This window comes from Barbus barbus, assembly GCF_936440315.1.
Source record: "Barbus barbus genome assembly, chromosome: 10".
Classification (NCBI taxonomy): Eukaryota; Metazoa; Chordata; class Actinopteri; order Cypriniformes; family Cyprinidae; genus Barbus; species Barbus barbus.
In genome coordinates, this window is record NC_136738.1 from 29,447,963 (window position 1) to 29,472,479 (window position 24,517).

Consider the following 24,517-nt stretch of genomic DNA (forward strand, 5'->3'; position numbering starts at 1 on the left):
ACTGAACGATAACGTGTATATATACCTCCTTCAAAATGTTTTCTACCACAAGGAGTGACTTTTATTTTGACAGACACCGTGACTTTTGGCTGTGCGCTGCCTTAAACAGGAAGCAAGGTGTAGCATTGACCATGTCACTCAAGTTTTGCTCTTTTCTGTACACATGGTCGCTAAAACATTGTTCTTACATGCACGTTAAGCAGCTGCACATCAGGCACAAGCAGTAGCGCGCATCTGTGGGGCTTTAAACATCTGTCCTCTTGCACGTGATCTGCTGCAGCACATGACTCTGGTTACACGTGTGTTTATGTCATGGCTGTCTGATGTTGAAGGTACTGTGAATCTCTCTTATATGGCACATGATTCTGTCCAACACATCTGCTGCTGTCAGATGGAGCTGACTTTCAGTGTTAAGAACTAACTCTAACTCTTAAGTATGTGTTCGCTTGTTGGCTGTTTCTAGCAGGCATGTTAAGGGCATTAGGTAAGAGTTTAAAAGACTGGTGACAAATCAGAATTCATGGCAAAACTGAGAAGCTTTTAACAAGATTGTGATAATATATGCATGGTGACATTATGCACATATATGCTTAAAATTTAAGCATCTAATATTATTTATTTCTGTTATACATGCATGTTTTCCAGGATTTTCATTTCTTATTCATGCATAATATATATAATGTTGTATATTGTATAGTATTGTAATATTGTGAAATATTTTTGCTGTTTAAATAACTGTTTTCTATGTGAATGTATATTAAAATGTAATTTATTCCTGTGATGCAAAGCATTTTCAGCATCAGTACTCCAGTCTTCAGTGTCACGTGATGCTTCAGAAATCATTCTAATATACTGATTTACTGTTCAAGGAAGATTTATTATTATTATTATTATTATTATTATTATTATCAATATTTAAAACAATTGAGCTCATTTTTTCAGGATTCTTTGATGAATAGAAAGATCCAAAAATGAGCATTTATCTGAAATAAAAAAGCTTTTGTAACATTACACACTATGCCATTCAAAAGCTTGGAGTCAGTATATTTTATATGCAATTTTATTTTAAGGATGATTTTATATATTATAGAAATTAGTACTTTTATTTAGCAAGGATGCTTTAAATTGATCAAAAGTGATGATAAAGACATTTATAATGTTAGAAAAGATTTCTATTTCAGATAATTGCTGTTCTTCTGAACTTTCTGATCATCAAAGAAACCTGAAAAAAGTTCTAGCTGTTTTCAACATAATAATAATAATGATAATAAATGTTTTTTTGAGCAGCAAATCAGAATATTAGAATGATTTCTGAAGGATTTGAAATCAAAGGAATAAATTCCATTTTAAAATATATTCAAATAGAAAACATTTATTTTAAATAGTAAAAATGTCAAATTAGCATAATAACAATGAGTGCACAATTTACATCTATTTCAGAATGTCTTAATATTTGACATGACTATCTTTTGCTTTTATAATGACAGTATTCAAGCTGACATGGACAAAACCTGATGATCTGATTCTGGGGTGCGTCTAATCTGTCTAGTATGTGGAGTGTATCCTGACACCGGCCGTCCTCTGCCATGTTCCGGCTCCGATCGTTTCAAGCATGTTCCCGCAGTCTGTTCCACCGCGGGGCCGTCAGCCGTGATCAGGTGCTAGAGCAGCTCCAGACGTGCTCTGCTGAAGACCAGGTGTTCGATGTGGTGGGCCGGAACAAAGCCAAGCTGTCCGTGAGCCATGTGAGCTGTGCTATTGGACAGCTGTGGAAGTTTCAAAGAGAGCGAGCACACATGCTCAGGACAATCGAGCAGGTCCGGAATCACCCGCAGTTCCTGACGCTTCGAGTTCTGGCTGAAAACAAGATCAGCCTCATGGATGACGCTTCAGTGGTGGATGTGCTTTATGTTGTGCTCAGGTACAGAGTGAAAATATGAAGGTCAAAGAAAAGCTCCTTTCCAAAAAGCTAACTAGATATTATTTTAAGGTCTTATAGGTAGGCATCAAGCTGCGTTTTTGAGATACCTTACCTGAGTCAAATTCTAACACAGAATCGCATGAATTCGTTGGGAAAAAGCAATACACTAATGCATTGCATTGGAGTGAAAAAGTTTTGGCTCAATATTTAGAATGTTGTGCTCTGTTCAGCTTATTTGAATCAAAAAGTTTTCTAGGCATTTGGTCATGTTTTATTTCAGTCAGAATGCTCCCCAAGTAGGCAGCTCACTAAACTGAACTGTATATATGGTGTCCTAATTAAATGTTTGTGGGTAAATAGCCAGTCTTTGATCTCTGTGATGTCTTGTTTTGCAGGCTTCAAGTAGAACACCATGACTCTCTTGTGCAGCAGCTGGTGACTGAGGCTTGGAACAGACTAGAGAGGTTCATGAAAAAGCTGCACATGAATGCATAATTGTGTGTGTGTGTGTGTGTGTGTGTGTGTATAATATTGCAATGGGTGTAAATATACAATATATTTTATGCAAAATATTCATGCATATATTTGATATACATAAATGTGAAATATGCAATTATTTTTGTTTATTGCAAAATATGCATGTAAATCTGCTTATCCAAAATGCATATAAATATTCATATAAATGTAACACAGTATGTTTTATGTTTATGGCAAAATACACATATATATGTATATTTATTTATTTATCCAAAACATGCATATTATTCCATATAAATACAGTAGATGTGAAATTTATAGTGTTTTATGTTTGGTATAAAATATACACATATGTCTGCATTTATGTATGCAAAGTATTAATATAGACTCTGAAAATATATTTGAAATATACAGTAAATATCTGCATAATTATTTATGCTAAATAATCTTAAATATTAAAAAAAAAAAAATATATATATATATATATATATATACATACACACACACACACAATATAATTACACAAAATGTACAGTAAATAAATAATAAAAGTCTAAAATACAATTTTCAATATCAGTGTAGTTATCGTGGTTAATGTAGTTTTCACCAGGAATTCTGCTGTTAAACATGATTATTTAAAAACATAAATTGCCTATAAATGCCCCATAAAAGTGCAATGAAATATTTATGTTTAAGCTTTCTGTGTTTTCAGATTCCAGATGACGACACTTTCAAAGTTTGCGGTTTGTCTGAGCGATCAGTTCCTGCAGCACAGCCCGCTGATGGGTCAGATTACGCAGATAGTGAGTCAAAGACTGGACTCCATTGAAGACGCCAGGTCTGGGTTTTTTTTAACCATCATGCACTTTGAAGGTATGGTACAACAAGAATACAAATGTGTTTACTCGTATCCTCCTTACAGAGTGCTTACACCCTTGATGAACTGTGTTTTTGTCCTGGTGTCGCCACAACTGAGGGATGCACTGTTTAAAAAAGCGGACTCCCTTTTGGATAAAATGAACCCGTTGCACTTCAACAACCCCAGAAGGGTTGTGCAGTTCATCCGAAATGTCAAACAGATTCACCGCCCCCTCCTGGAGAAATGCAACCAGCTTCTCCTGCAGAACGTCCCCCGGATGGACATAGAGCACATCAGCATCATTCTGGGACTGTATCACTCGATGCAGTACAATAACTGTGATTTCCGGCTGGCTGTGAGACAGAGACTCATGGAGCTGGTGGACACATGCACTGATCCTGCCACTTTCACCAAACTCTTTGCTTCTTTAGGACCAATGGCAAGGCAAGGTGTCAGAGAGGGGTGAGCAAGGGAAAGTATCCCTTATTTTTTTTAATAACAATTATTTTATGTCTTTTATGTTATTTTAGTATTATTTATGTGCTATTATAGTATTTATTGATATTTTAATTAGCTTTTAAAGTTTTCATTTAACTTTTGCTTTAATTTGTCCTTTTGTCATTTTTCAATATATATTTCTCTTTAGCGTTCATTTATATTTATTTCAGTTTTTGTAATTTTGGTACTTAAAATTTTATTTCTGTTAGTTAATATAATAATTAAAAAAAAAAAATTCTATATATATATATATATATATATATATATATATATATATATATATTTCTACTTAACTTTACTTTTTTCAGCTATAGTTTTAGCAATTTTAGTATTCCATCTGAAAGAATAATTAGAAATGTTGCCTTGTTTTTTTAATTTATTTATTTTAAATTCACTTCATGGCATCGTTATTGTAAAGTTTACCAGTGAGTGTATTTATCGTTCTCTCCATAGGGATTAAGTGTAAAAGTGGTTAAGCCATGAACCAGACAAACCAGCTCGGAGAAGAATCACAACAGTATGGTTTGATTTGTTTGATTGGTCTTGCAGGTTAGAGAGTACAGCACTGCTATTGGCTGATGAGCTGAATCCCCATCAGGCTTTAAGTGTGGTGGACACAATGGAGGAGATGCGATGCAGAAACCTTCAGTTGATAAACAGGTAAGATGAGTACTTTCTGCATTACATTCACATGGAACACAACTATTCAAAAGTTTGGGGTCACTAAGTTTTTTTTTTTTTTTGAAGCAATTAAAACTTTTGTTCATCAAGGATGCATGAAATTGATCAAAAGTGACAGTAAATACATTTAAATTATTCTTAGACTTCTTATATTATTCTTCTTAGACTTCTATTTCAAATAAATGCTGTTCTTTCGAACTTTCTCTTTTTAAAAAAATCCTGAAAAAAAAAATGTTTTCAACATTAATATTAAGTGTTAGTAATAAGATGTTTCTTGAGCATCAAATCAGCATATTGAATGATACATGAGTAAAGCATACAGATTACATATTTCTACCAACACATGGTTTGTGTCTTCATACCATCCAGCCTCAACAGCAATGCAGTAATTGTTGTGTGTCAGAAAAATGTAATTGCATTGCAGTCATGACTAGAAACAGGAGAGGAGGTCTTACCATGTATTTTTGGCAGGATGGCAGCAGTACTCTTAAGGAATCTGGAGATGTATAGGGCAGTGGAAATCGCTCGAACCACTCAATCGCTCATCCTGCTGCACTGCCAGAATCCAGAGATCTTCTCCAGACTGAGAGCCAAACTGCTGGAGTAAGTGTTTTCAAAACCAGAGAGATCGAGTTGTTTTTTTTTTTTTTTTGCTTTTTACTTCAGTCTGAGAGGCTTATAATTCAAGCAATAGTTCATACAGCATGTAAAATTCTGTCATTATTTACTCACCTTTTTGTGTCATTCTGAACCTGTATGGTGTTTTGTACACTACTATTCAAAAGTGTGCAGTTGGGAAGATATTTGAATGCAGAAAGTACTGCAATTGAATACAATAAAAGCAGCAATATTGTGAAATATTATTGGAATTTAAAATAACTTTTTTTAATTGATTAGGCTATATTTTCAAATGTCATTTATTCCTGTGATCAAATTACTCCAGTCTTCAGTGTCACATGATCCTTCAGAAATCATTCTAATATGCTGATTTGCTGCTAAAGAAACATTTATTATTATTATTAATGCTGAATACAGCTTTGCTGCTTAATACTGTGTTTTTGAGGAAACTGTTTTTTTTTTTTTTCAAGAAAAGCATTTAATTAAAATAGATATCTTTATTAACATTCTAAATGTAATAGATCAAATGTAATGCATCTTTGCTGAATAAAATTATTAATTTAAAAAAATCTTACTGACCTGAAATGTCTGAACAGCAGTGCATAATCATTTGAAGTCATGTTTTTTGGAGTCTTTAAGGTTAACGTGAACTAACAATAAACAGTACTTTTAAATAATTTATTAACTTTTCATTTAATCATTTATTAAATCAAAATTTGTATGCTAACATTAGTAAAATGGACAATGAAATGTGTATATTATTATAAAAAATATTATTATTATTATATTATATTATTATAATAATTATAGAATTATTATATAAATAGAATTTTGTTTTATTTTTTTAACTAACATTAACAAAGACTAATACATTCTGTAAAAAAATAAATATATTGCTCAACATTAGTTCATTTTTGCAAATCCATTAACAACTAATGAGACCTTATTATAGAGAATTAACACTATTGAACTATCTTATTTAACATGAATGTTTTTAAGGGTTGTTTTTTCTGTCTTTCTTTGATCATCATTCATAGTTACCTGCAGGGCAGTGTGTATCCGTATGAGGTGACCATGCTAACCAGGGTTCTGTCCATGCTTCCTTCTCCCCGTCCTGACGAGGCCGTCCTTTCCCGGGTGAACGCCGTGATCCCGCAGTGCAACCTAAACGACCTCAACACTTACGCCACGGTCGTCGCCAAGTGGATTCGCAACGATTCCTCGTATCGGCACAACACCTCCAGCAAGTACGTTCGCCTGCTCCAGACCCTGAACCGCTGCAGCCGTGAGCGGCTGCACAGCTTCGAGACTCTGGACGTGGTGCTGGACGAAGTGAAGTGTTTGTCAGGGGAGTGGTTTGATGAGATGCTGCTGGAAGAGTCTATGGTCACCATGCAGAAACTGATTGACCAGATATCCTGGACTAACGTGCATGAGCTGGGCATTTATCTGACCAGGACTCACTTCTTCTGTGCCGCGCTGATGGACCGTATCGCTACTGTGACGACTGAAAATATAGACAAGGTGGGAGTCATCTTAAATGTTGTTTGAATACATTTTGTTTATTATAAGATTAATTTTTAAGCTTATATAAGGTTTCAATTTTTTTTCATTTTAGTTTAAGCTTTTGTAATTTTGCTGTAATTTTTTTAGTTTTAGGTTTGTTTTAAATTATATTTAGCTTTAATTTATTTCATTTCAGTTTTATTTTATTATTTCAGTTAGTTCAGTGCATTTTGTTTTATGTAATGTATGTATATAATACATAATTCATATAATTGCTTGTTTTATCGATTGATTGATTGCCATTTATTGAGATATACTTTACTGTTTAAAGGTTTGGGCCGAGTTAGATTTTTTAAAATGTTTTTGAAAGAAGTCTCTCATGCTCACCAAGGCTATATTTACTAAACTGTAATATTATGAAATATTATTACAATTTAAAATGTTTTCTATTTGATTATATTTTAAAATGTAATTAATTCCTGTGATGCAAAGCTGAATTTTCAGCATCATTACTCCAGTCTTCAGTGTCACATGATCCTTCAGAAATCATTCTAATATGCTGATTTGCTGCTCAAGAAACATGATTATTATTGTTATTAATTTAAAAAAATGCATCAGAAAATCTGGCATGAAACTCTAGATGGCGCAGTTCGTAGGTCTAACTAAATCTGACTCAATGACATCATTATCTCATGGCACAGCTGATTGGTTTTCTTATGTATCAGAAGCCAATGAGCTCACTGCTCAGTATTCAAATACCTGGGTTTGTTTTGCTGTAGCAGTTTCAGCGCAATTCGTGGCGCACTTCAGAAACCCTCCACCTTCCCCAGCTCCACCTGTATAGATCTGCTACGAGGTCATTCATGTATGCTATGGGGGGTTATTCATGTGTGTTATAGTTGCAGCAGCAGTATTTCCTACATGCTACACAGCAGCATGTTGTGGATGTATTAGCAGTAGCAAGTCTCGGTACTTGCTCTGCCGCAGCAGATCTGTTCCGCCAAGACCAAACACATTAACATTGTCATGTACATTACCATGCCAAGACTCTCAGAGAGTTGTCATGACAGAACTCCTGTTGTTAAATAAATTTGTATGTTTGTCTCTTCCGCACAGATTCATTACTCTGCAACCTATTCCATTTTGCTGCCTTTCGCTGTGCTAAATTATGACCCACCAAAGGCGGAGGAGTTTTTTGATGTGTGCATTCGACATTTCACTCCGTATATTAGTAAGATTCTTCCATTATGCATTTCTAAAAGTTTCTAATCTTAAATACCTGAAGTTGCACTGTAACCTGTTTTTGCTAATTCAAACAGGTTCTTTTGACCCTCACCTGCTGGTTCTCTTGGCTTACGCACTGGCTTTGGCTGATTATTTCCCTGAGGAGGTGGTCAGAGAGATCTTCAATGTGGAATTTCTTGCAAAGTTGGATGCCCATCTGGAGAGTACGTCTCTGTTCATTCATATGAAACTTAAAGGAATAGTTCATCCCAAAATGAAAATTTGGTAAAAAATCTATTCACCCTCAGGCCATCCAAAAAGGACACGAGTTTGTTTCTTTTGGAAAAATGTAGCATTCCATCACTTGCTCACCAATGGATGCTCTGCAGTGAATGGGTGCCGTCAGAATGAGAGTCCAAACAGCAGATAAAAACATTACACCACTCCAGTCCATCAGTTAACGTCTTGTGAAGAGAATCCATCATGAAGACATTAACTTCAAACTTCTGCTTCGGACCAAAATAGTCTATGATCCATAATAACGCTTCCCAAAAAGTTGTCTCGTCTGAATCAGGAGAGAAATATGCACAGGATATTTCTCTAATACATCCACAACATGCTGCTGTGAGCATGTAGGAAATACTGCTGCTGCAACTATAACGCATATGAATAACCCCCCAGGATTACTGTTTTTATCAGGTGTTTCTTTGCAATTCTTAATGTTATCAATCACCTGAGAAGTATGGTGATATTTAATAGTTCTTTGTTGTTTAGTGTTGTGTTATTTTTTCATTGCTGACAGCCTTTCCGGATGCTCTAAACATGCGCATCCGTCTCCGTCTCATGGAGCTGAATCGGGCCGTGTGTCTGGAGTGTCCTGAGTTCCAGGTGTCCTGGTTTCATGAGCGCTACTGTAAACAGCTGCAGAAGAGAGGTCAGCATCGTGACTCCTGTCTTCAGTGTCACGTGATCCTTCTTTGCTGCTCAAGATACAAATAACAAATAGATTTAAAAGGTTTAATGTAAGAACTAAAGTGTTTTTATTTAGAAATCATGTTTTCCACACTGTAGCCAACAGCTCCATTAGTCCAGCTCTGCAGCAGATCCATAAGATGCTCGGGGACGTCCTGGGTGGGATGAACTGTGCCAAAGTAGCAGTGCTGACGCCATACTTCTATACAGTCGGTGAGTTTTGAACCAACGTTACATATAAAAGAGAATGCTTTGATGAGTGTTTTTTCAGTGGCCAATATAGTACGGTTAAATTGAACATAATTCAGTTTTTTAAAAACACATTCCCTGGTCTCATTGTACACGCACACGAAATAGCTTACCTTTTCATCACACATCCCTCTCAAAATGCTTCTCAAAATAGCTGAAAGCCATGGTTGCACTGTTTCAAATTCACTTTAAATATATGACTAAATACAGTTTAACAATGAAATTTCATTTCCATGCTTAAGCATTACCTTGTCAAACAAAAATAAAGACAAACAAATTTGCTTTAGGATTAGCATCTGTTTTAATTGAAAAAATATATATGTGACCCTGGAGCACAAAACCAGTCTTAAGTCGCTGGGGTATATTTGTAGTAATAGCCAAAAATACATTGTATGGGTCAAAATTATCCATTTTTCTTTTATGCCAAAAATCATTAGGATATTAAGTAAAGATCATGTTCCATGAACATATTTAGTGAATTTCCTACCGTAAATATATCAAAACTTAATTTTCAATCAATAATATGCATAGCTAAGAACTTCATTTGGACAACTTTAAAGGCGATTTTCTCAGTATTTTGAGATTTTTGCACCTTCAGATTCCAGATTTTCAACCAAACATTCAGTTGTATCTCAACCAAATATTGTCCGATCCTAACAAATCATACATCAATGGAAACCTTATTTATTCAGCTTTGAGATGATGTAGAAATCTAAATTTTGAAAAACTGACACTTATGACTTTGCTTTTGTGGTCCAGGGTCACATATATATTTTATGCAACACTAATTTATTTTCATGCTTAAGCATTCCATATCAAACAAAAATAGACAAAATTATTTGCCTTAGGCCTAACCTCTGTTTTAACCGAAATATTTACTTTTTGTGCTATGTACCATTAAGTATATTAGAGTTGATTTGATGTACAGTGACCCAGTGTAATATTTCATTGACTAAATACATTTATCCTGGTACAGGGTGAAAGTCCTAGATCCAGTACTGCTACTTCTGTAGGCACATGACAACTGTGATATTTTTGTTATCAGATTTTGAACTCGTCCTGGATCGCCATCTTCATCCAGTACCGTACAGCGAACCCAGTCAGCTGCAGATCAGTGAGAACGGAAACGTTCACTGGCAGTCCGGATCGGAAGACGGAGGAGAGAGGACGGAGCTGCCGCTTGGAGCTCGCCGGTATGCGTCATGTGACCTGCACTCGCTCTATTGCGCACGAGAACACATAAAAAAGCAGACATAATCTGATTCTCTAAATCTGTCTAGCATTGCCTTGGATTTCCTGGACTCCAAATCTTTCTGCAAAAATTCCTGGCACATGAAAGGAGAGGCCATGATGAAGAAAAGACATCTGGAAATTTTAGGATATCATGTATTACAGGTCAGTAGAAAGATAACGCATAATTCTGACGACAAAAGTGTGGTTTTGCTAATAATGCGTATTCTTACAGATTCCTCACTTTGAATGGAACTCAATGGAGCTTTCCACCGAAGATGCATGGAAAGAATATCTGAGGAAGAAAATATTCTCAGAGTAACCCTGAGACATTATCTTGAAACAATAGACATCGGATTGTTTGCAGACTGTTTTAAGATTAGTACTGCAATCTTATTTGAATTGCTCATTTTGTAATAAGTGATATTACTTATGTGACTTTTTTCGTTCACAAGGAAGAAATGCATAGCTGTTTGCCTTTAAATATGTATTTATTATGCATTTTATATAAAAGAAAAGACAAAGGTGCGTATGGAAAAAAAAGTAAATTTCATTTTTGCATCCATTGTAGAAATGTTTTCCTCAACTGCACCACATTTCACAACAGAACAGAAACAGAAATCTGTGGTCATTTTTACTCTTAAAGTCAACATGAGACATAATTCGCTATACATTTTACTTCATAAAGAAGAGGGATGAATGATTTGTAATGTTAGCATCAAAAGAAATGTATTTTTTAGAGGTGGAGAAAGTTGCAATTCATTTTGATTCAAACTTTCAAAGACTAGGAATGTGCATTATAGTAAATATAGTCAGTTTTGATTTCATGTTGACTTTAAATGTTGTTTTTGCTGCTTTAAAATATAGTTACACTTTGTTATTGGACACAAACTATAATAAGTGATGATAATGTTTTTAAAGTTTAGGCATCTTTGCTGCATTTAATCTCATAGAAACGCAGGAGGCGCCGGCAGCATATCGCATCTCTCCTACCATTCCAGTCCACTGTTTCTTGTCCTCCTCAAACCTGTTAAAAATAGAGTGGTTTTTAGATTTAATTCCAATTGGAATGATACATTACCTGTTAAAGTGTATACATCACTGTTCAATAAGTTTATGTATTTGAACGAAGTCTCTTGTGCTCACCAAGGCTGCAATTATTTGATCAAAAATACATACAGTAAAAACAGTAATATTGTTACCATTTAAAATAGCTGTTTTCTCCTTTAACATATTTTAAAATGTAATTTATTCCTGTGATGCAATGCTGGATTACTCCAGTCTTCAGTGTCACATGATCCTTCAGAAATCATTCTAATATGCTGTATTGTATTTTTTTTTTTTTTTTTTTTTTTGTAAACCGTGCACATTTTCTTCCAGGATTCTTTGATGAATAGAAAGTTCAAAAGAATAGCATTTAAAAAAATATATATATATATCTGTTAAATATTTGATCCCTAAATTTGAGTGGTAGTGTGTGATGAATATAAATCAGATGGACTATTGCTGTGTGAAGCACAACACTTACTGCCAGATGTCAGTGTTTTCTGACGGGACACACTGTTTGTCCTCGTTCTCCTCCACGGCGAAGCCACCCACCGCATACAGGACACCAGCAGCACTGACCAAATTCACAGAACTTCTCTCCTGCTCAAACTCAGGGAATGGCTCCCATCTATTGGGGGAAGAAAAGAAAAAAAAACAGGGTTTAAACTGATTCTGATAGCTCTGTAGTAGAGGATCACCTAAAAGGATAACTACCACAATATCTCGGTTAAGTAAACATAGGGGTGAATTTTAAATCATATTTTTGCCTGTTTTTGTAATTTATGTCTCAAATGAAAAACTGGCAAGTTATTATGAATATAATAATGTCATCTATATGGTTCAAACTAAACATTTTTTTGAGAATATTGTTTTAATTGGTGATCATTTTGTAGGTTTTCCATGTGCCCTCCTCAATATCGTTGTATGCTAACCTTTCTGACCTCATACTCCAGGAAGTGACATAATTTTGGAGGGAAAACAAGAACAACAGCTCAAATCAGTAAGTGTTCTCAATAGACTTTGTTTGGTGGTGTTAAATGTATTATCTATGATAATGTCTATATTTTAAAAGATAGCTGGAAAATACCAAATGTGCAAGGTAACTGGTGGTGAAACAAGCTTTGAAATCAATTAAACCAGTTGCTTTGAAAATGATTCACTCTTTCGAAGTGCTCCAAACCAGAATGGTGAAATGCAATGACGCCTCACCCTGAACATGCATTAAAACCCTATTGACCATGGTTCATGGTTTTATAGAGATCAACACATAGCGGTGAACCTGAAATTTTGAAAAAATGTTGAAGCTTCGCTAATCATGCACTCCGAATCACTGGTTCGAAACAAATGTTTCAAAGCTTCACAAAGCAGTGTTTTGTATGCCTCTTTTTTTAAATCCTTCACTTATCACTGGCTAACTTTAGCTTAGAGTATCTTTACACTTTTTTAAAATATTTGTGGTTTTAGGATTAAGTATTAGTTAAAAACTAGTAATGTATTACATACTTGTTTGTCCCAAAGTCGTAGGCTTCACTGGAGGATAAAAGGCCATCTTCATTGACCCCTCCAACCACAATGATCTTTCCTTTGTGGACTACAGCTCCAAACATGGACCTGGGTGTCTTCATGGCTGCCAGCTCTTTCCATTCGGACTTCTTGTGGTTGTATGCAAACATCTTGTTGATGGTTTTACTGTTCCAGAGATTGAAACAAGTAGTGAAGCCTAATCTCAGGCTTTTATGTTGTTTTTAAGCTTATGTGAACTAAAATCTGACTTACTTCTCATCCGTTTTTCCTCCTATGCAGTGAACTAGTCCGTTTTGTGAGATCACACTGTGACCGTGAATTCTTAAGGGCAGTTTTTTGGTCTCCTGCCACTTCATCTTACTGCCAAGAGCAACAGAAAGTTATTAGATGGACTTGTTTGGCTTATGTAGCAGAAAATGTAGAAAAAACTTACTCGACATCATAACACAGCACTGAGTCCAGAGACTCATTGCTCTGCAGGTCTTTACCAGCAACTGCGAACAAGAGGTTTTCAAACTCCCCCGTGGCAAACAGACACCTGGGCGATGGCATCGGTGGCAGGGCTATCCAGTTTGGAGAATGAGCGTCCAGCTGAACAATATGCATGATTTAAAATTAATTACAATTATTTGAATTTTCATGTATTTTATTTTCCCTGATGATATAGGCCTTTGTGCTAGGCCTGTTAATGATTTGAGACTTTTCTGCACCTAAAACCACTTCCTATAAATATAAAGTCATGCAATTAAATGAATAGTGCACCCAAGATTAAAAATGTAGTCATCATTTCTTCACCTTCATGTCATTCCAAACCAGTATGCAACACAAAAGTGGGGGTTTTACCCTTGAAAATTAAGCCAGGGTCATTCTTAACTAAAACTAAAACCATAAAAATGTTAATTACTTAGGCTAAAATATGCACTTAAAATATGAAAAATCTATTTTATTTCAGCTTGTTGCCATGGAAAGATTTTTTATTTTAATTTAGCTGGATGTAGGCTACTAACTAAAACTAAAATTGAAATAAAAAGTCATAAAAATTACTATATAGACATACTCAAAGTAATAAAAATACAAAAACAACAAAATTACTCAAATTAAAAGGAAAAGAGTATATAAAAAAACAGAAGTTTGTCAATTCTGTGCTAAAATTTTTGTTTGTATTTATTGGATAAATAACACTGTTTGCATTTTCTGTGATTAATGTGTATATTTAATAAGGCCGAATGATTATTTCACTTTTTGATTGGTTGCGATTCGTGTTTAAAAGCTAAAGAGTTCATAACCAAGGGTTAAAAGTATGACAACACATGGTTAACTGCAATGTGAAAAGCTCTAAGAAGTTCAGAGACAAAATATTACTCTTTTCGATGTAATGTAAGTGAAAGGGACTGGGGCTGCAAAAATGCAAAAGCTTCAAAAATGGCAAAAAAAACGTAACGTTACCATAAAATTAGTCTTATGTGCTAAATCCCGGGCTATATGACTAGTCCTGTGTTACCAAAAGAAAAGTACAACATGTTTGGAACATCCTGAAGGTGAGTAAATGATGAGAGAATTTCCATGTTGACATTTTTTTTTTTAAGTCTTTTGAATAGCATCTACAACCTGGGGCCAGTTTCATAAAACAAGTTTACCAAATAAGCCAGGCTTATTTCAGTTACTCTGACTTATTGTCAGTTTATTTGGTGCAAAGTAAGTCAGACTAACTGAAATAAGCCTGGCTTATTTGGTAAACTTGTTTTATGGAACAGGCCCCTGGTATGCCAATGTTGTGTTTAAGCGCGACCTGCTGTTATGATCGTCTGCCGCTTTAAATGCGGGTAAATTCTGATGGCCTGTCGATGAATTTATCGCTCTTCAGCAGGAAAAAAAAAGTGATTTCATCGAAATCGTTTCTCTATGTTGTTATACTTATTCTATGAGAATAGGTAAGACCACAAACACAAAAAATGTAGGTATAGTTATAATCCTTGGTGTAAACAGCCTTTTGTTATATAAATGAGCGACTAGCCTAACCTGGAAGAAATAGCATTGCAGTGGTGAATCCTTGTCGTCTTCATCAACAAACAGTCCTCCCAAAACATAGAGCAGGTTCTTCTTCGACGTGATGCTAACATGATTTCGAGGTATCTGCTCTGCTATGGCTGCTAGGAAGCATGCGTTTTCATCAGCATCGTAGGCCACAGCCGCCGTGTCGTTTATCATCAGGATGAGATCCTGGTTGAACATCCCCAGCCGTTTGTTATTATTGAGATAACCAGGCAAGGCTTTTTCCCCATCTTCTCCTTCGCCTTTCTCGCCCTCCTTATTTAGAGGAAGTTTTCCAGCAAACGCCTCTTTGATGACCTTCAACTTCTTGGCAAGCTCAGGGTCGGCCTTGATGATATCGTCCTTTTCCACCTTCTCCTTGAAGTATTTCTCAGGTAGTAATCGGAAGCGGATGTGTTCGAAAGCATCTTCCAAAGCTTTCGTCCGGATCTCCTTGTTCTTCCTGACCCATTTCATCAGGAGCTCGAACACGACCTCTTCTTTTTCCACGTTCAGAGCATCGCACCCGATGATAGCGAACAACTCGGGAGCGTCGAACTCAAGAAAGTCCTCATCCTTGGATAAAGTCTCAAAACGCTCCGCTATGAAGTCCCTAGCAGCGATAGCGAGTCTAGGGCAGTTCAAAACCAGTCCCATTCTGAAGATGGCCAAGCAGTTAGCCAACGAAAGCTTGTTTTGTAGATAGTTGACGCAAACGGTGAACACGGATGGGATTTGGAATCTGTTGGCGACTGCGAAGACGTCTTGCACGTTCTCATCTGTGATTTCGATGTCTGCCGAATAGAGATAGTTAACAATCATGTCCATAATGGTGGGATCCACGTTCTCCAGCTCTACTTCCTTGCTGGAGTCTTTCTTCTCAACGCCATCTTCAGTAAAGTACAGCTCTCGGAAATAGGGGCTGCATGCAGCCATGATGAGTCTGTGGCAGGGCAGACTCCGATCTCCAACCTTCAGAATACAATCCACAAACTTGTTCTCCTTCAGAAGTTCCTTCAAACCATCCTGGAGCAGGGTGCTCTGAAAGAGCCTCAGGTCCTCCTTGCTACTCATGGGTTCCATCTCAAATTGTGCAGGTCTCGAAGAGGAGGCTGTACTTCCTCTTGTCTTGCCGTCTCAGTTGTAAGAGGCTGAAATAACACAGGGCTCCAACACAAACTCCCTGCAATTTAAGTCCACCCCTCTAAATATAGACCCCTCATACAGTCAGAAAGAATTTAGGCTGACCAAATGGGAGCCCAGTGTCGCATCAAGCAGCTGTCAAAGACTGAAAAAGACAACTGTGAACCTTGGACACACTCAGAGGTCAGGGGTGTTTTGTAAATGAATGTGTGTTTGGTGCTGTATGACTAAAGGATGGAAGGAGTGACGTGTCAATAGGAATGCAGCAGGTGTCTGAGAGCTTTAAATAATTGTAAAGGTGTGTGTCATTACCTCTGTTTTGCACATGGTGTCATTTGTACCATTAGTAAGTTTATAGGTCTGTGACTCATTTGCGTGGTGGTTTCTATTTAAAAGAAATGTTCAGCCAAAAATGAAAATGGTGTCATTTATGTACTTTCATGATGTGATCATGATCCATAAAATGTATGGATTTTTTTTTCTTTTTGGGGCTTGACAGACCATAAAATGTCATTGTAAATAGAAAAAATGAGTGTACATTTTTCTAAATTTACATTTTGGTTCAACAGAAAACTTAACAGCACACAAGTTTGGAACAACATGAGGGTGAGTAAATAATTATTTTTGTGAAGTATTCCTTTAAATGCTCTTTTTATTTTATAACCTTCTGTTGCCTATAAGGTCAGCAAACAACAGCTGCTGTCAGACAGGAGCAATTAATCAGCTCTTCTGGTCAATTGTGAAGTAGTTGTCACATTTTAAAACAGACCTGTCAAACCTGAGCCAACACATGCATGTGTTGGTTTGATCAACCCACTGCTATGAAAACTACTTAAACAGGTGTCGAAAAACAAGATTAAACAATTTCCATCATCATTTTCACTCGTACATTTATTACAACACAACAGCAAAATGAGTATGTAAAGTTCTATGCTTAAAACAAGCTCACAGTTTCTAATATACAAATATTATTTTATATTTAACACATATATGAATGTTTTTTCCAGCATTTTTCTTCTAACGTACACTTGGTTCACATTTGATTTGTAAACATATGTCATTATAAAATATCAAAAAATACTCTGAAAATAAATAAAATTGACATTTTGCTAATGAAAAATTCTATATATTGGATGTAAACAATGCAATGCCAAAATACATAATGGAATGGAGAGTTTGCGCATTTTAACCCATAACTTCCCAGAGTCCCTGTAGTGTGAATCCATCTTTTAGTTTCTCTATAGCCAGACCCAGGTCTTCAGAGAACACCGGCTCACGATCATGTTGCTTAAGAAGAAGAAAAGATGTCATTTAAATGGAAAGTTCCTCTAGACTGATAGACTGACAGACATAGAATTTACCTTATTTCCATCTGCAAAATAAGCCTTGAGGTGAAAAAGAGAAGAAATAGTACATCAGTGATTGTATGTGTAATAAAATCAACTATAAGTATGAAATAAGAGAACATTCCTTATGTCAGAATCATCAGAGCTCTGTGTAAACATTTTTGATACCAGGCAACAAAAGTCTGTGTTGATGGGACATTGTGAGTTGTGGCTTAAGCGATCAGCTATTTTCAGCATGTGAGACACACACACACACACACACACACAGAACTGTGTTGAAAGCAGAGCGTCATTATCTCTGAGAGTAGCAGATGAGGTAAAACTCACGGTAAAAGCGTCTGTGTGCTCATCTGGCTCAATCTCCACGTCATCAGGCGGCTGCTCTACTGTCAGCTCCTCCAGAGGCTGAGGCTGAGACAGAAAGCTCATTTATTTTTGTTATTTACCAACATTTTTTTGCTTTTAATTTATTGAAAAGTGGAGCCATTCCAGCCGTGTTTAATAGTGATGAACAAAATTATTGTGCTTTTCACTATAGATCAAAAACCTTCAATACTACCTTTTCTTCCATCTCATATTCCACACCAAAGATGGGGTTTGCCGAGTACACTTTGTGTAAGGAGTTGATTTCCTTCACTGCATCTTGTAACTTGTCCATTGGGTCGATCTTGAATCCCAGCACATATCCTCCTGTCTAAGAGAGAGAAAACAGCACAAAATGTCACTACATTCACACCAGGGAATTAATTCTACATTGACAACCATTCAAAAGTTTGGGGTCAGTAAGATCTTTCTATGTTTTTGAAAGTAGTTTCTCATACTCACCAAGACTGCATTTATTTGATTAAATACAGTACTGTTGTGAAATATTATTACAATCTAAAATAACTGTTTGAATGTATTTTAAAATGTAATTTATTCCTGTGATGCAAAGCTGAATTTCCAGCATCATTACTCCAGTCTTCAGTGTCACTTTATCTTTCAGAAATCATTCTAATATGCCGATTTGCATCTCAAGAAATATTTCTTATTATCAATGTTGAAAACATTTTTGTGGAATACGTGATACATTTTTTTTTAAAGATTCTTTAATAAGCAGAAAGATTATAAGAACAGCATTTATTGAAAAATGTAAATATTTCTTTACCATCACTTTTGGTCAATTTAATGTGTCCTTGCTAAATAATTTCTTTTAATTAACATTTGCCTGGTAGTGTACAAATTACTATCCCTTTATTCATTACATCAAAAAATGATAATAATTTTAAGAAAATATGATTTTAATGAAATGTTAGGGTCATTATAGGTCACATAATATGACACTATATGACATAAATGTTTTTTTTCTGGTGATCTTAATGTTGGTCCAAACTTACCTGTTGAGAGCTCTCAATCACAAGAGCAAGTCCAAATTTAGAGTCTCTAATCCTTATGGAGCGCTTCAAACAAAGTAATAAGAAAAAGAAAGCACACTTTTAATAATTACAACTCATTACTGATGGCTGAGTCTTTTGAAGCAAAAGAAACACTCACAATTTGTAGATAAGGAATGCTGACGTTGAAGCTCTCGTTCATGTTGGCATGCCACACTATCCTCACGTTAGTAATGAAAAACGTTCCAAGATTACCCTGAAACACAAGGCCATGCTTTGTTGTTTAAGGGCACAGAAACAGACATTTTCTCAGTTAAATTCCTATTGAGCAATCAATAATACTGTCAATCCACTGAAAACACCTGATCACTAGACAGGTTCCAGACTCCATTAATTTTATCATAAATCTGCTCCTGTGGCAGAAGCCTCAGCTGTTTATTCTGAATAAGAGCTCCTCTTAGCTTCAGATCTCGATACATTTTGGAAGTTTCATAAGCTCTGAAAGAAAGAAACACAAATAGTTAGTTTACTGTACTAATACTTTTCATGCCTTAAGTAAAGGCATGGCTTAATATTTCTTATTATTTGTGTTAGCTGAATGAATAAAATTAAATAAATATATTTTATTGACATTCCAGTAATTTCAGCATAATATTTTGTTTGTAATAATTTTAGTCTATTTTTTTTTTTTATCTCATGCAACATTTCTTATAGGTTTTCCTATAATAATATTTCCTCTGAGTAATTTATTTTATTAAAAGGATTTCTGTTTTGTCAGATTATGTGGCATTTCTTTATGTCCCTTTGTAAATCTAATAATTACAATTATTTTAAAGTATTAAACATTTCTTCAAAGTGCTGCTTAAAATACTGTAAATATAAAAAAAAAGTGGAATTTTTTATTCTGCAATTCACAGAATATTGTATATATTAAGCTATGTATCTAAATACTAGATTTAAATAATAGTTTGTTAATTTAGTCAATATGGAAACTCAATAGAACAATAGAACAAAAAATAATAATAATTGTACTGTCACTAAAGTGGTCTAATCGTGTCATTATGTACAGCATAAGTACCTGTGAACTGCAATGACAGATGTAAACAGTCTGGGACTTCCTGGGACCACATTGGTGAATATGAACTCAAATCTAGTGTTATTAGATTTGGTTAATATGTAAAGCGCTTCAGTCTGACCTCTCAGTTTCTGGAAAAAATAGGGAATTTGACATCATCCATATGAGCCATTTAAAAGAATATGAGGAAAACATGCATCGAGATGACTCACTGAATTTGCTGTCCTCGTGGTGATATTAATAATGCAGTTGTATCCCACAGCTGTTAATAAATAAAAATAGAAGATAAATAAAAAGGTAAATATAAAAGACAAGATGAGTCGGATAATGATTCATCAACTGATGTTAAGCAGCTTTCTGATGCATGAATCATTACATCACAAATGAAGAATTTGTTTCACTTAAAAACAAGAAAAGAATCAAATTGATGTTTTATGAGAGTGCAATAAAAGACATAATACTCACACAAGTTGACTCTTGGCAGTGCCAGTGAATGCCAGATTATCCTCAAATTGGTCACCAGGAGTCTTCCTATATCAAGACAAAACAAGATTATGACAACTTAATATACATAAAGGTAACCACAGGTAATAAGGCTGAAATAATACATTTAATCACCTCTGTCGCCATTATTTCCCTTTGTGTCCTCGATTGAATCCAGGCAGTCGATAAGCGCTTCACCTGGTCTGGTTTTCATCTGCCTAAAATGAAGCAGAAAATCACTTGCTTCGGTCTGAGAGGAGAATAAAATACTAAATGGTTCATTTAAATAAATAAACAGGCCCACATCAAAAAGGTAATAAAATGCCTTAAATGTATTGTATTTAATAATTAGATATACAGTGCTGCTTGAAAGTTTGTGAACCCTTTAGAATTTTCAATATTTCTGCATAAATATGACCCAAAACCATCAGATTTTCATATACAGTAAGTCCTGAAAGTAGACAAAGAGAACCCAATCAAACAAGTGTGAGAAAAATATTTTCTTTGTCATTTATTTGTTGAGAAAAATGACCCAGTGTTGCATATCTGTGCGTTGCAAAAGTATGTGAATCTTTGCTTTCAGTATCTGGTGTGACCCCCTTTTGCTGCAGTAACTGAAGGTAAAGTTTCTCGTAAATGCTGATCAGTCCTGCACAATAACATGTAGGAGTTTTAGCCCATTCCTTAGTGCAGAACCACTTAAACTCTGTGATATTGGTGGGTTTCCTCCTATGAACTGCTTGCTAAGGTTCTTCCACAACATTTTAATTGGATTTAGGTCTGGACTTTGACTCAGCCGTTCAAAAACATCAACTTTGTTCTTCTTTAACCATTCTTTGGTAGAATGACTTGTGTGCTTGGGGTTGTTGTCTTGCTGCATGACCCACGTTCTCTTGAGACGCTGTTCTTAAATAGACGTTTTCCTTTAGAATTTGCTGGTATAATTCAGAATTCATTGTTCCATCAATGATGGCCGAGATGCAGCAAAACAGACCCATGATACTACCATCATGTTTCACAGATGGGATAAGATTCTTAAACTGGAACGCAGTGTGTTCTTTTCTCCAAAAATAATAGCTTCTCATTTAAACCAATAAGTTCTGTTTTGGTTTCATCCATCCATTAAACTTTTCTCCAATAGTCCTCTGGCTTGTCCACATGATCTTTAGCAAGCAATTTTCTTTTTGGAGAACAGCGGCTTTCTTCTTGCACCTCTGCCATGCACTCCATGGTTGCTCAGTGTTCTCCTGATGGTGGGCTCATGAACATTAGCCAATGTGAGAAAGGCCTTTATTTGCTTAGAAGTGACCCTGGGAACTTTTGCATAAAACAATAAAACAGGTCACGTACTGACATTTGATAATCATTGCACTGACTGAAAACACCTCTGCACAGATGGACTCTAATTTCACCTTTAAATGAACTGCTAATCCAGATTAGGTTCTCTTTGTCTACTTTCAGGATTTGTGCGAAAATCTGATTATGTTTTGGGTCATATGTATGCAGAAAAAGGGTTCACAAACTTCCAGCAGCACTGTATGTAATATTCATTATTTTAATATTATTTGGATATAATGATGTTTTTATCCAGAATTTAAATAAGCTTTTATGTTTATGTTTCAGTTTTAATTTAAATTTGAGTTGCAGTTTTTATTTGTTCACCTAATATTTACATGTTTCATCTTTATTTGAATTAACAAACGTTTTTAATAGTTTTGTTATAATTTAGTTAACAATAATGCGCCTGGTATTCGTTTATAAACCTTACTGAAACCTTTAAAGATCGTTGAATCTCTTTCATTCGTTGACTGTAATCACAACAAACACATCATATGGAAACACTAGATGTACATCTGTCGACGTGTAGCACAAAATATCACTCTTCATGTGTCTGATTTAATAAATGAATGTCATTAGCTTCTGAGCTAGCAGGTTAGCCTGAGGACTTACTGCGGAGTAATGTCAAATCTCACGTCTCTATCCTCCCAGAGTGCGTCTAACACCGACGCCATGACCAGTGCTTACTGTTATAAGCGAATTAAACCAAAGTAAATATGTTTTTCCTTCGATAATATTGACTGAAACGCAGCCGCTCTGTAAGAGGATTTAGCGGAGAGCGTCTTCACGTCACCACGGCAACATCAGTGAGTACGGCGGGCTGGAAGGGACAAACCGCGAATATCTAAAAGTAGATTTATCATGCTTGCTATATTACCTGTACATTTGTATATGGTCATATTATAACAATAGCTGTCGGGAGTAATATGTGTTTAAAGCAGCAGTCGATGTGGAATCTATATTAGACTATCTATCTATCTATCTATCTATCTATCTATCTATCTATCTATCTATCTGTTTTCTCATTCAATAACAAGCACAAGGTTAGAGATCATTATTAACCAAACATTTTATTCAAGAATTCCACAAAAGAACACGTTCAAAAATAGCATTTATATAAAACAGTTAAAAAAGTTATGTCTACAATTCAATAACGGCTTATTTCAGACAACGGTTAGGAAAGGGTTGGTTCATTAAAATAGGCAAACATTGTTTTGAATACAAAATTCAGGAATGCAACTCTATTTTGTCTGAATGTTAATATAAAGCAACTGTGACACATGAAAAAGAATATATACAAAATGTTTTCCTTTTTGAAAATCATAATTGCATTTAAATTATTAGGATTTAGTGACCTAACTATTTGATTTGTTTGTTTATTTGTTTTATTTCCTACAAAATGATAATATCCCCATAAAACCCCTCATTTATGGCGTTTCAGTGTGCTAAATCTGCCTGGGGCTTTACTCAAGTCACAAATTGTGTATCAATTTTAAATAAAACAAAACATATATACAATCAATTCTATGAAGGTAAAATGACGTCAAAAAGATTTGCATGCGCAGGGTAAGATTTGTCAAAGTGTACATAAGATAGCAAGCGTAAATTAATTTAGCATGCGCAAGAAAAGATCGCGTTTCAAGTGTAAGAAAAAAAGATTTGCAGCCTTTTACTGATTTTTGTAAGTGTAATTCATGTATTGTGGAACTGCAACTTCATGCTAAGCCAAAATAAATATGATCTGTATTCTTCTGACTTCCATTTTTCCGCGCTTACTGTTGTTTCGCCCAAATACAGCCAAAAGTATTGCAAGCCTGTGCACAGCGTTTTGCAAGCGAAAACAACCGTATCAAGACGGATTGACCGCGTAAAACCAATATGTGTGTGGAGAAAAAAAATAGTTGCAACTGTCTCAATAACTTCTTGTGTGCGTAGGGTAAAATGTTCCCCAAATAACCCGCTATTTATGTCGGCGTCTTTGCGCTTGCAGTTTTGGCACGATTCTCTCACTGATTTCAGATTTGCAAGTGCAAGTGGAAGGCGGGACCTTCTTCTCACAGCCAATCAAATGAGGCTCTCGCTGACTCTCGATTTACTCTTATCTGATTGGTTCAATAAACACGCCAGACGTCAAAGTAATTGTAGTTTTTTAAATGTTGATTTGGTTTGAAGTGTCAGTGTTTGCATTGTAGTCAAATTTGGAGACAAAGCGCTATTAAACATTTTGATTGTAAAGTTTAACATCATTTCAGTGGTGTAGGCAGATTATCTAAAATCTTACATTTCAATGCAACGTAAAACCAATCCAATAAAGTTCACTCTAGCTTGAAAATTAGTGTATGAGCACATGGTAGTCGGCCTAATGCTACACAGCTTCTAAGGATCATGCTTTTTGTTTTATTATTTTATTTTATTGTATTATTAATAATTTTTTTTAAATATGTATCTGTGCATTAAAAATACCATCCCTACAATAAGAATGACGCTGAGTCAAATTAAGATAAAGATGTGTTCTCACGTCTGGAGTGTTTATTGAACCAATCAGATAAGAGTAAATCGAGAGTCAGCGAGAGCCTCATTTGATTGGCTGTGAGAAGGACCCGCCTTCCACTCGCGCTTGCAAATCTGAAATCAGTGAGAGAATCGTGCCAAAACTACAGAATTACACTTACAAAAATCAGGAAAATATTTTTTCTTACACTTGAAATGCGATTTACACTTTTACAAATCTTTTCTTGCGCATGCAAATCTTTTTGACGTCATTTTACCTTCATACAATCCCCAGTGAATAATATTTCTGCATGTCACAACTGTCACATGTAGAGCAGTGCACAGATTCTCAGTGGATACCGAGAAATATAAGAAATGTGAGTTGTGCATATGAATAAATGGCCTTTGAAGCTTCATAATAACACCTGCGTT

General features: G+C 35.4%; 3 protein-coding genes across 4 annotated transcripts; 1 reads left to right on the forward strand and 2 right to left on the reverse strand.

Moving 5' to 3' along the window:
* Positions 1 to 44: 44 nt before the first annotated feature.
* fastkd1 (FAST kinase domains 1) lies at positions 45 to 11,007 on the forward strand. 2 transcript variants are annotated; one of them, XM_079426468.1, is made up of 15 exons: positions 45 to 332; positions 1,488 to 1,921; positions 2,317 to 2,385; positions 3,111 to 3,236; positions 3,321 to 3,719; positions 4,305 to 4,415; positions 4,908 to 5,039; positions 6,092 to 6,578; positions 7,677 to 7,791; positions 7,880 to 8,008; positions 8,587 to 8,718; positions 8,856 to 8,969; positions 10,051 to 10,198; positions 10,286 to 10,400; positions 10,471 to 11,007. In XM_079426468.1, exons 2-15 carry the CDS (start codon positions 1,587 to 1,589, stop codon positions 10,555 to 10,557), a joined length of 2,499 nt encoding a protein of 832 aa, XP_079282594.1. In that variant the 5' UTR covers positions 45 to 332; positions 1,488 to 1,586; the 3' UTR covers positions 10,558 to 11,007. The 2 variants fall into 2 exon arrangements, with proteins under 2 accessions (XP_079282594.1, XP_079282595.1); XM_079426469.1 differs by having other exon boundaries at positions 72 to 332; positions 1,550 to 1,921.
* On the reverse strand, positions 10,711 to 16,000 carry LOC306876151 (kelch-like protein 41a). Its single transcript, XM_079427128.1, has 6 exons — positions 14,826 to 16,000; positions 13,240 to 13,397; positions 13,059 to 13,166; positions 12,786 to 12,971; positions 11,764 to 11,910; positions 10,711 to 11,262 (listed from the first exon to the last, which is right to left on the reverse strand). The coding sequence occupies exons 1-6, from the start codon at positions 15,918 to 15,920 to the stop codon at positions 11,151 to 11,153; spliced, it is 1,806 nt and encodes a 601-aa protein (XP_079283254.1). The 5' UTR covers positions 15,921 to 16,000; the 3' UTR covers positions 10,711 to 11,150.
* A 616-nt stretch (positions 16,001 to 16,616) lies between these two features.
* Positions 16,617 to 22,409, reverse strand: LOC306875735 (BBSome complex member BBS5). Its single transcript, XM_079426445.1, has 12 exons — positions 22,208 to 22,409; positions 20,393 to 20,475; positions 20,240 to 20,305; positions 19,987 to 20,036; positions 19,778 to 19,905; positions 19,062 to 19,197; positions 18,860 to 18,955; positions 18,703 to 18,765; positions 17,886 to 18,020; positions 17,654 to 17,737; positions 17,342 to 17,365; positions 16,617 to 17,267 (listed from the first exon to the last, which is right to left on the reverse strand). Exons 1-12 carry the CDS (start codon positions 22,267 to 22,269, stop codon positions 17,166 to 17,168), a joined length of 1,029 nt encoding a protein of 342 aa, XP_079282571.1. The 5' UTR covers positions 22,270 to 22,409; the 3' UTR covers positions 16,617 to 17,165.
* Positions 22,410 to 24,517: the final 2,108 nt, after the last annotated feature.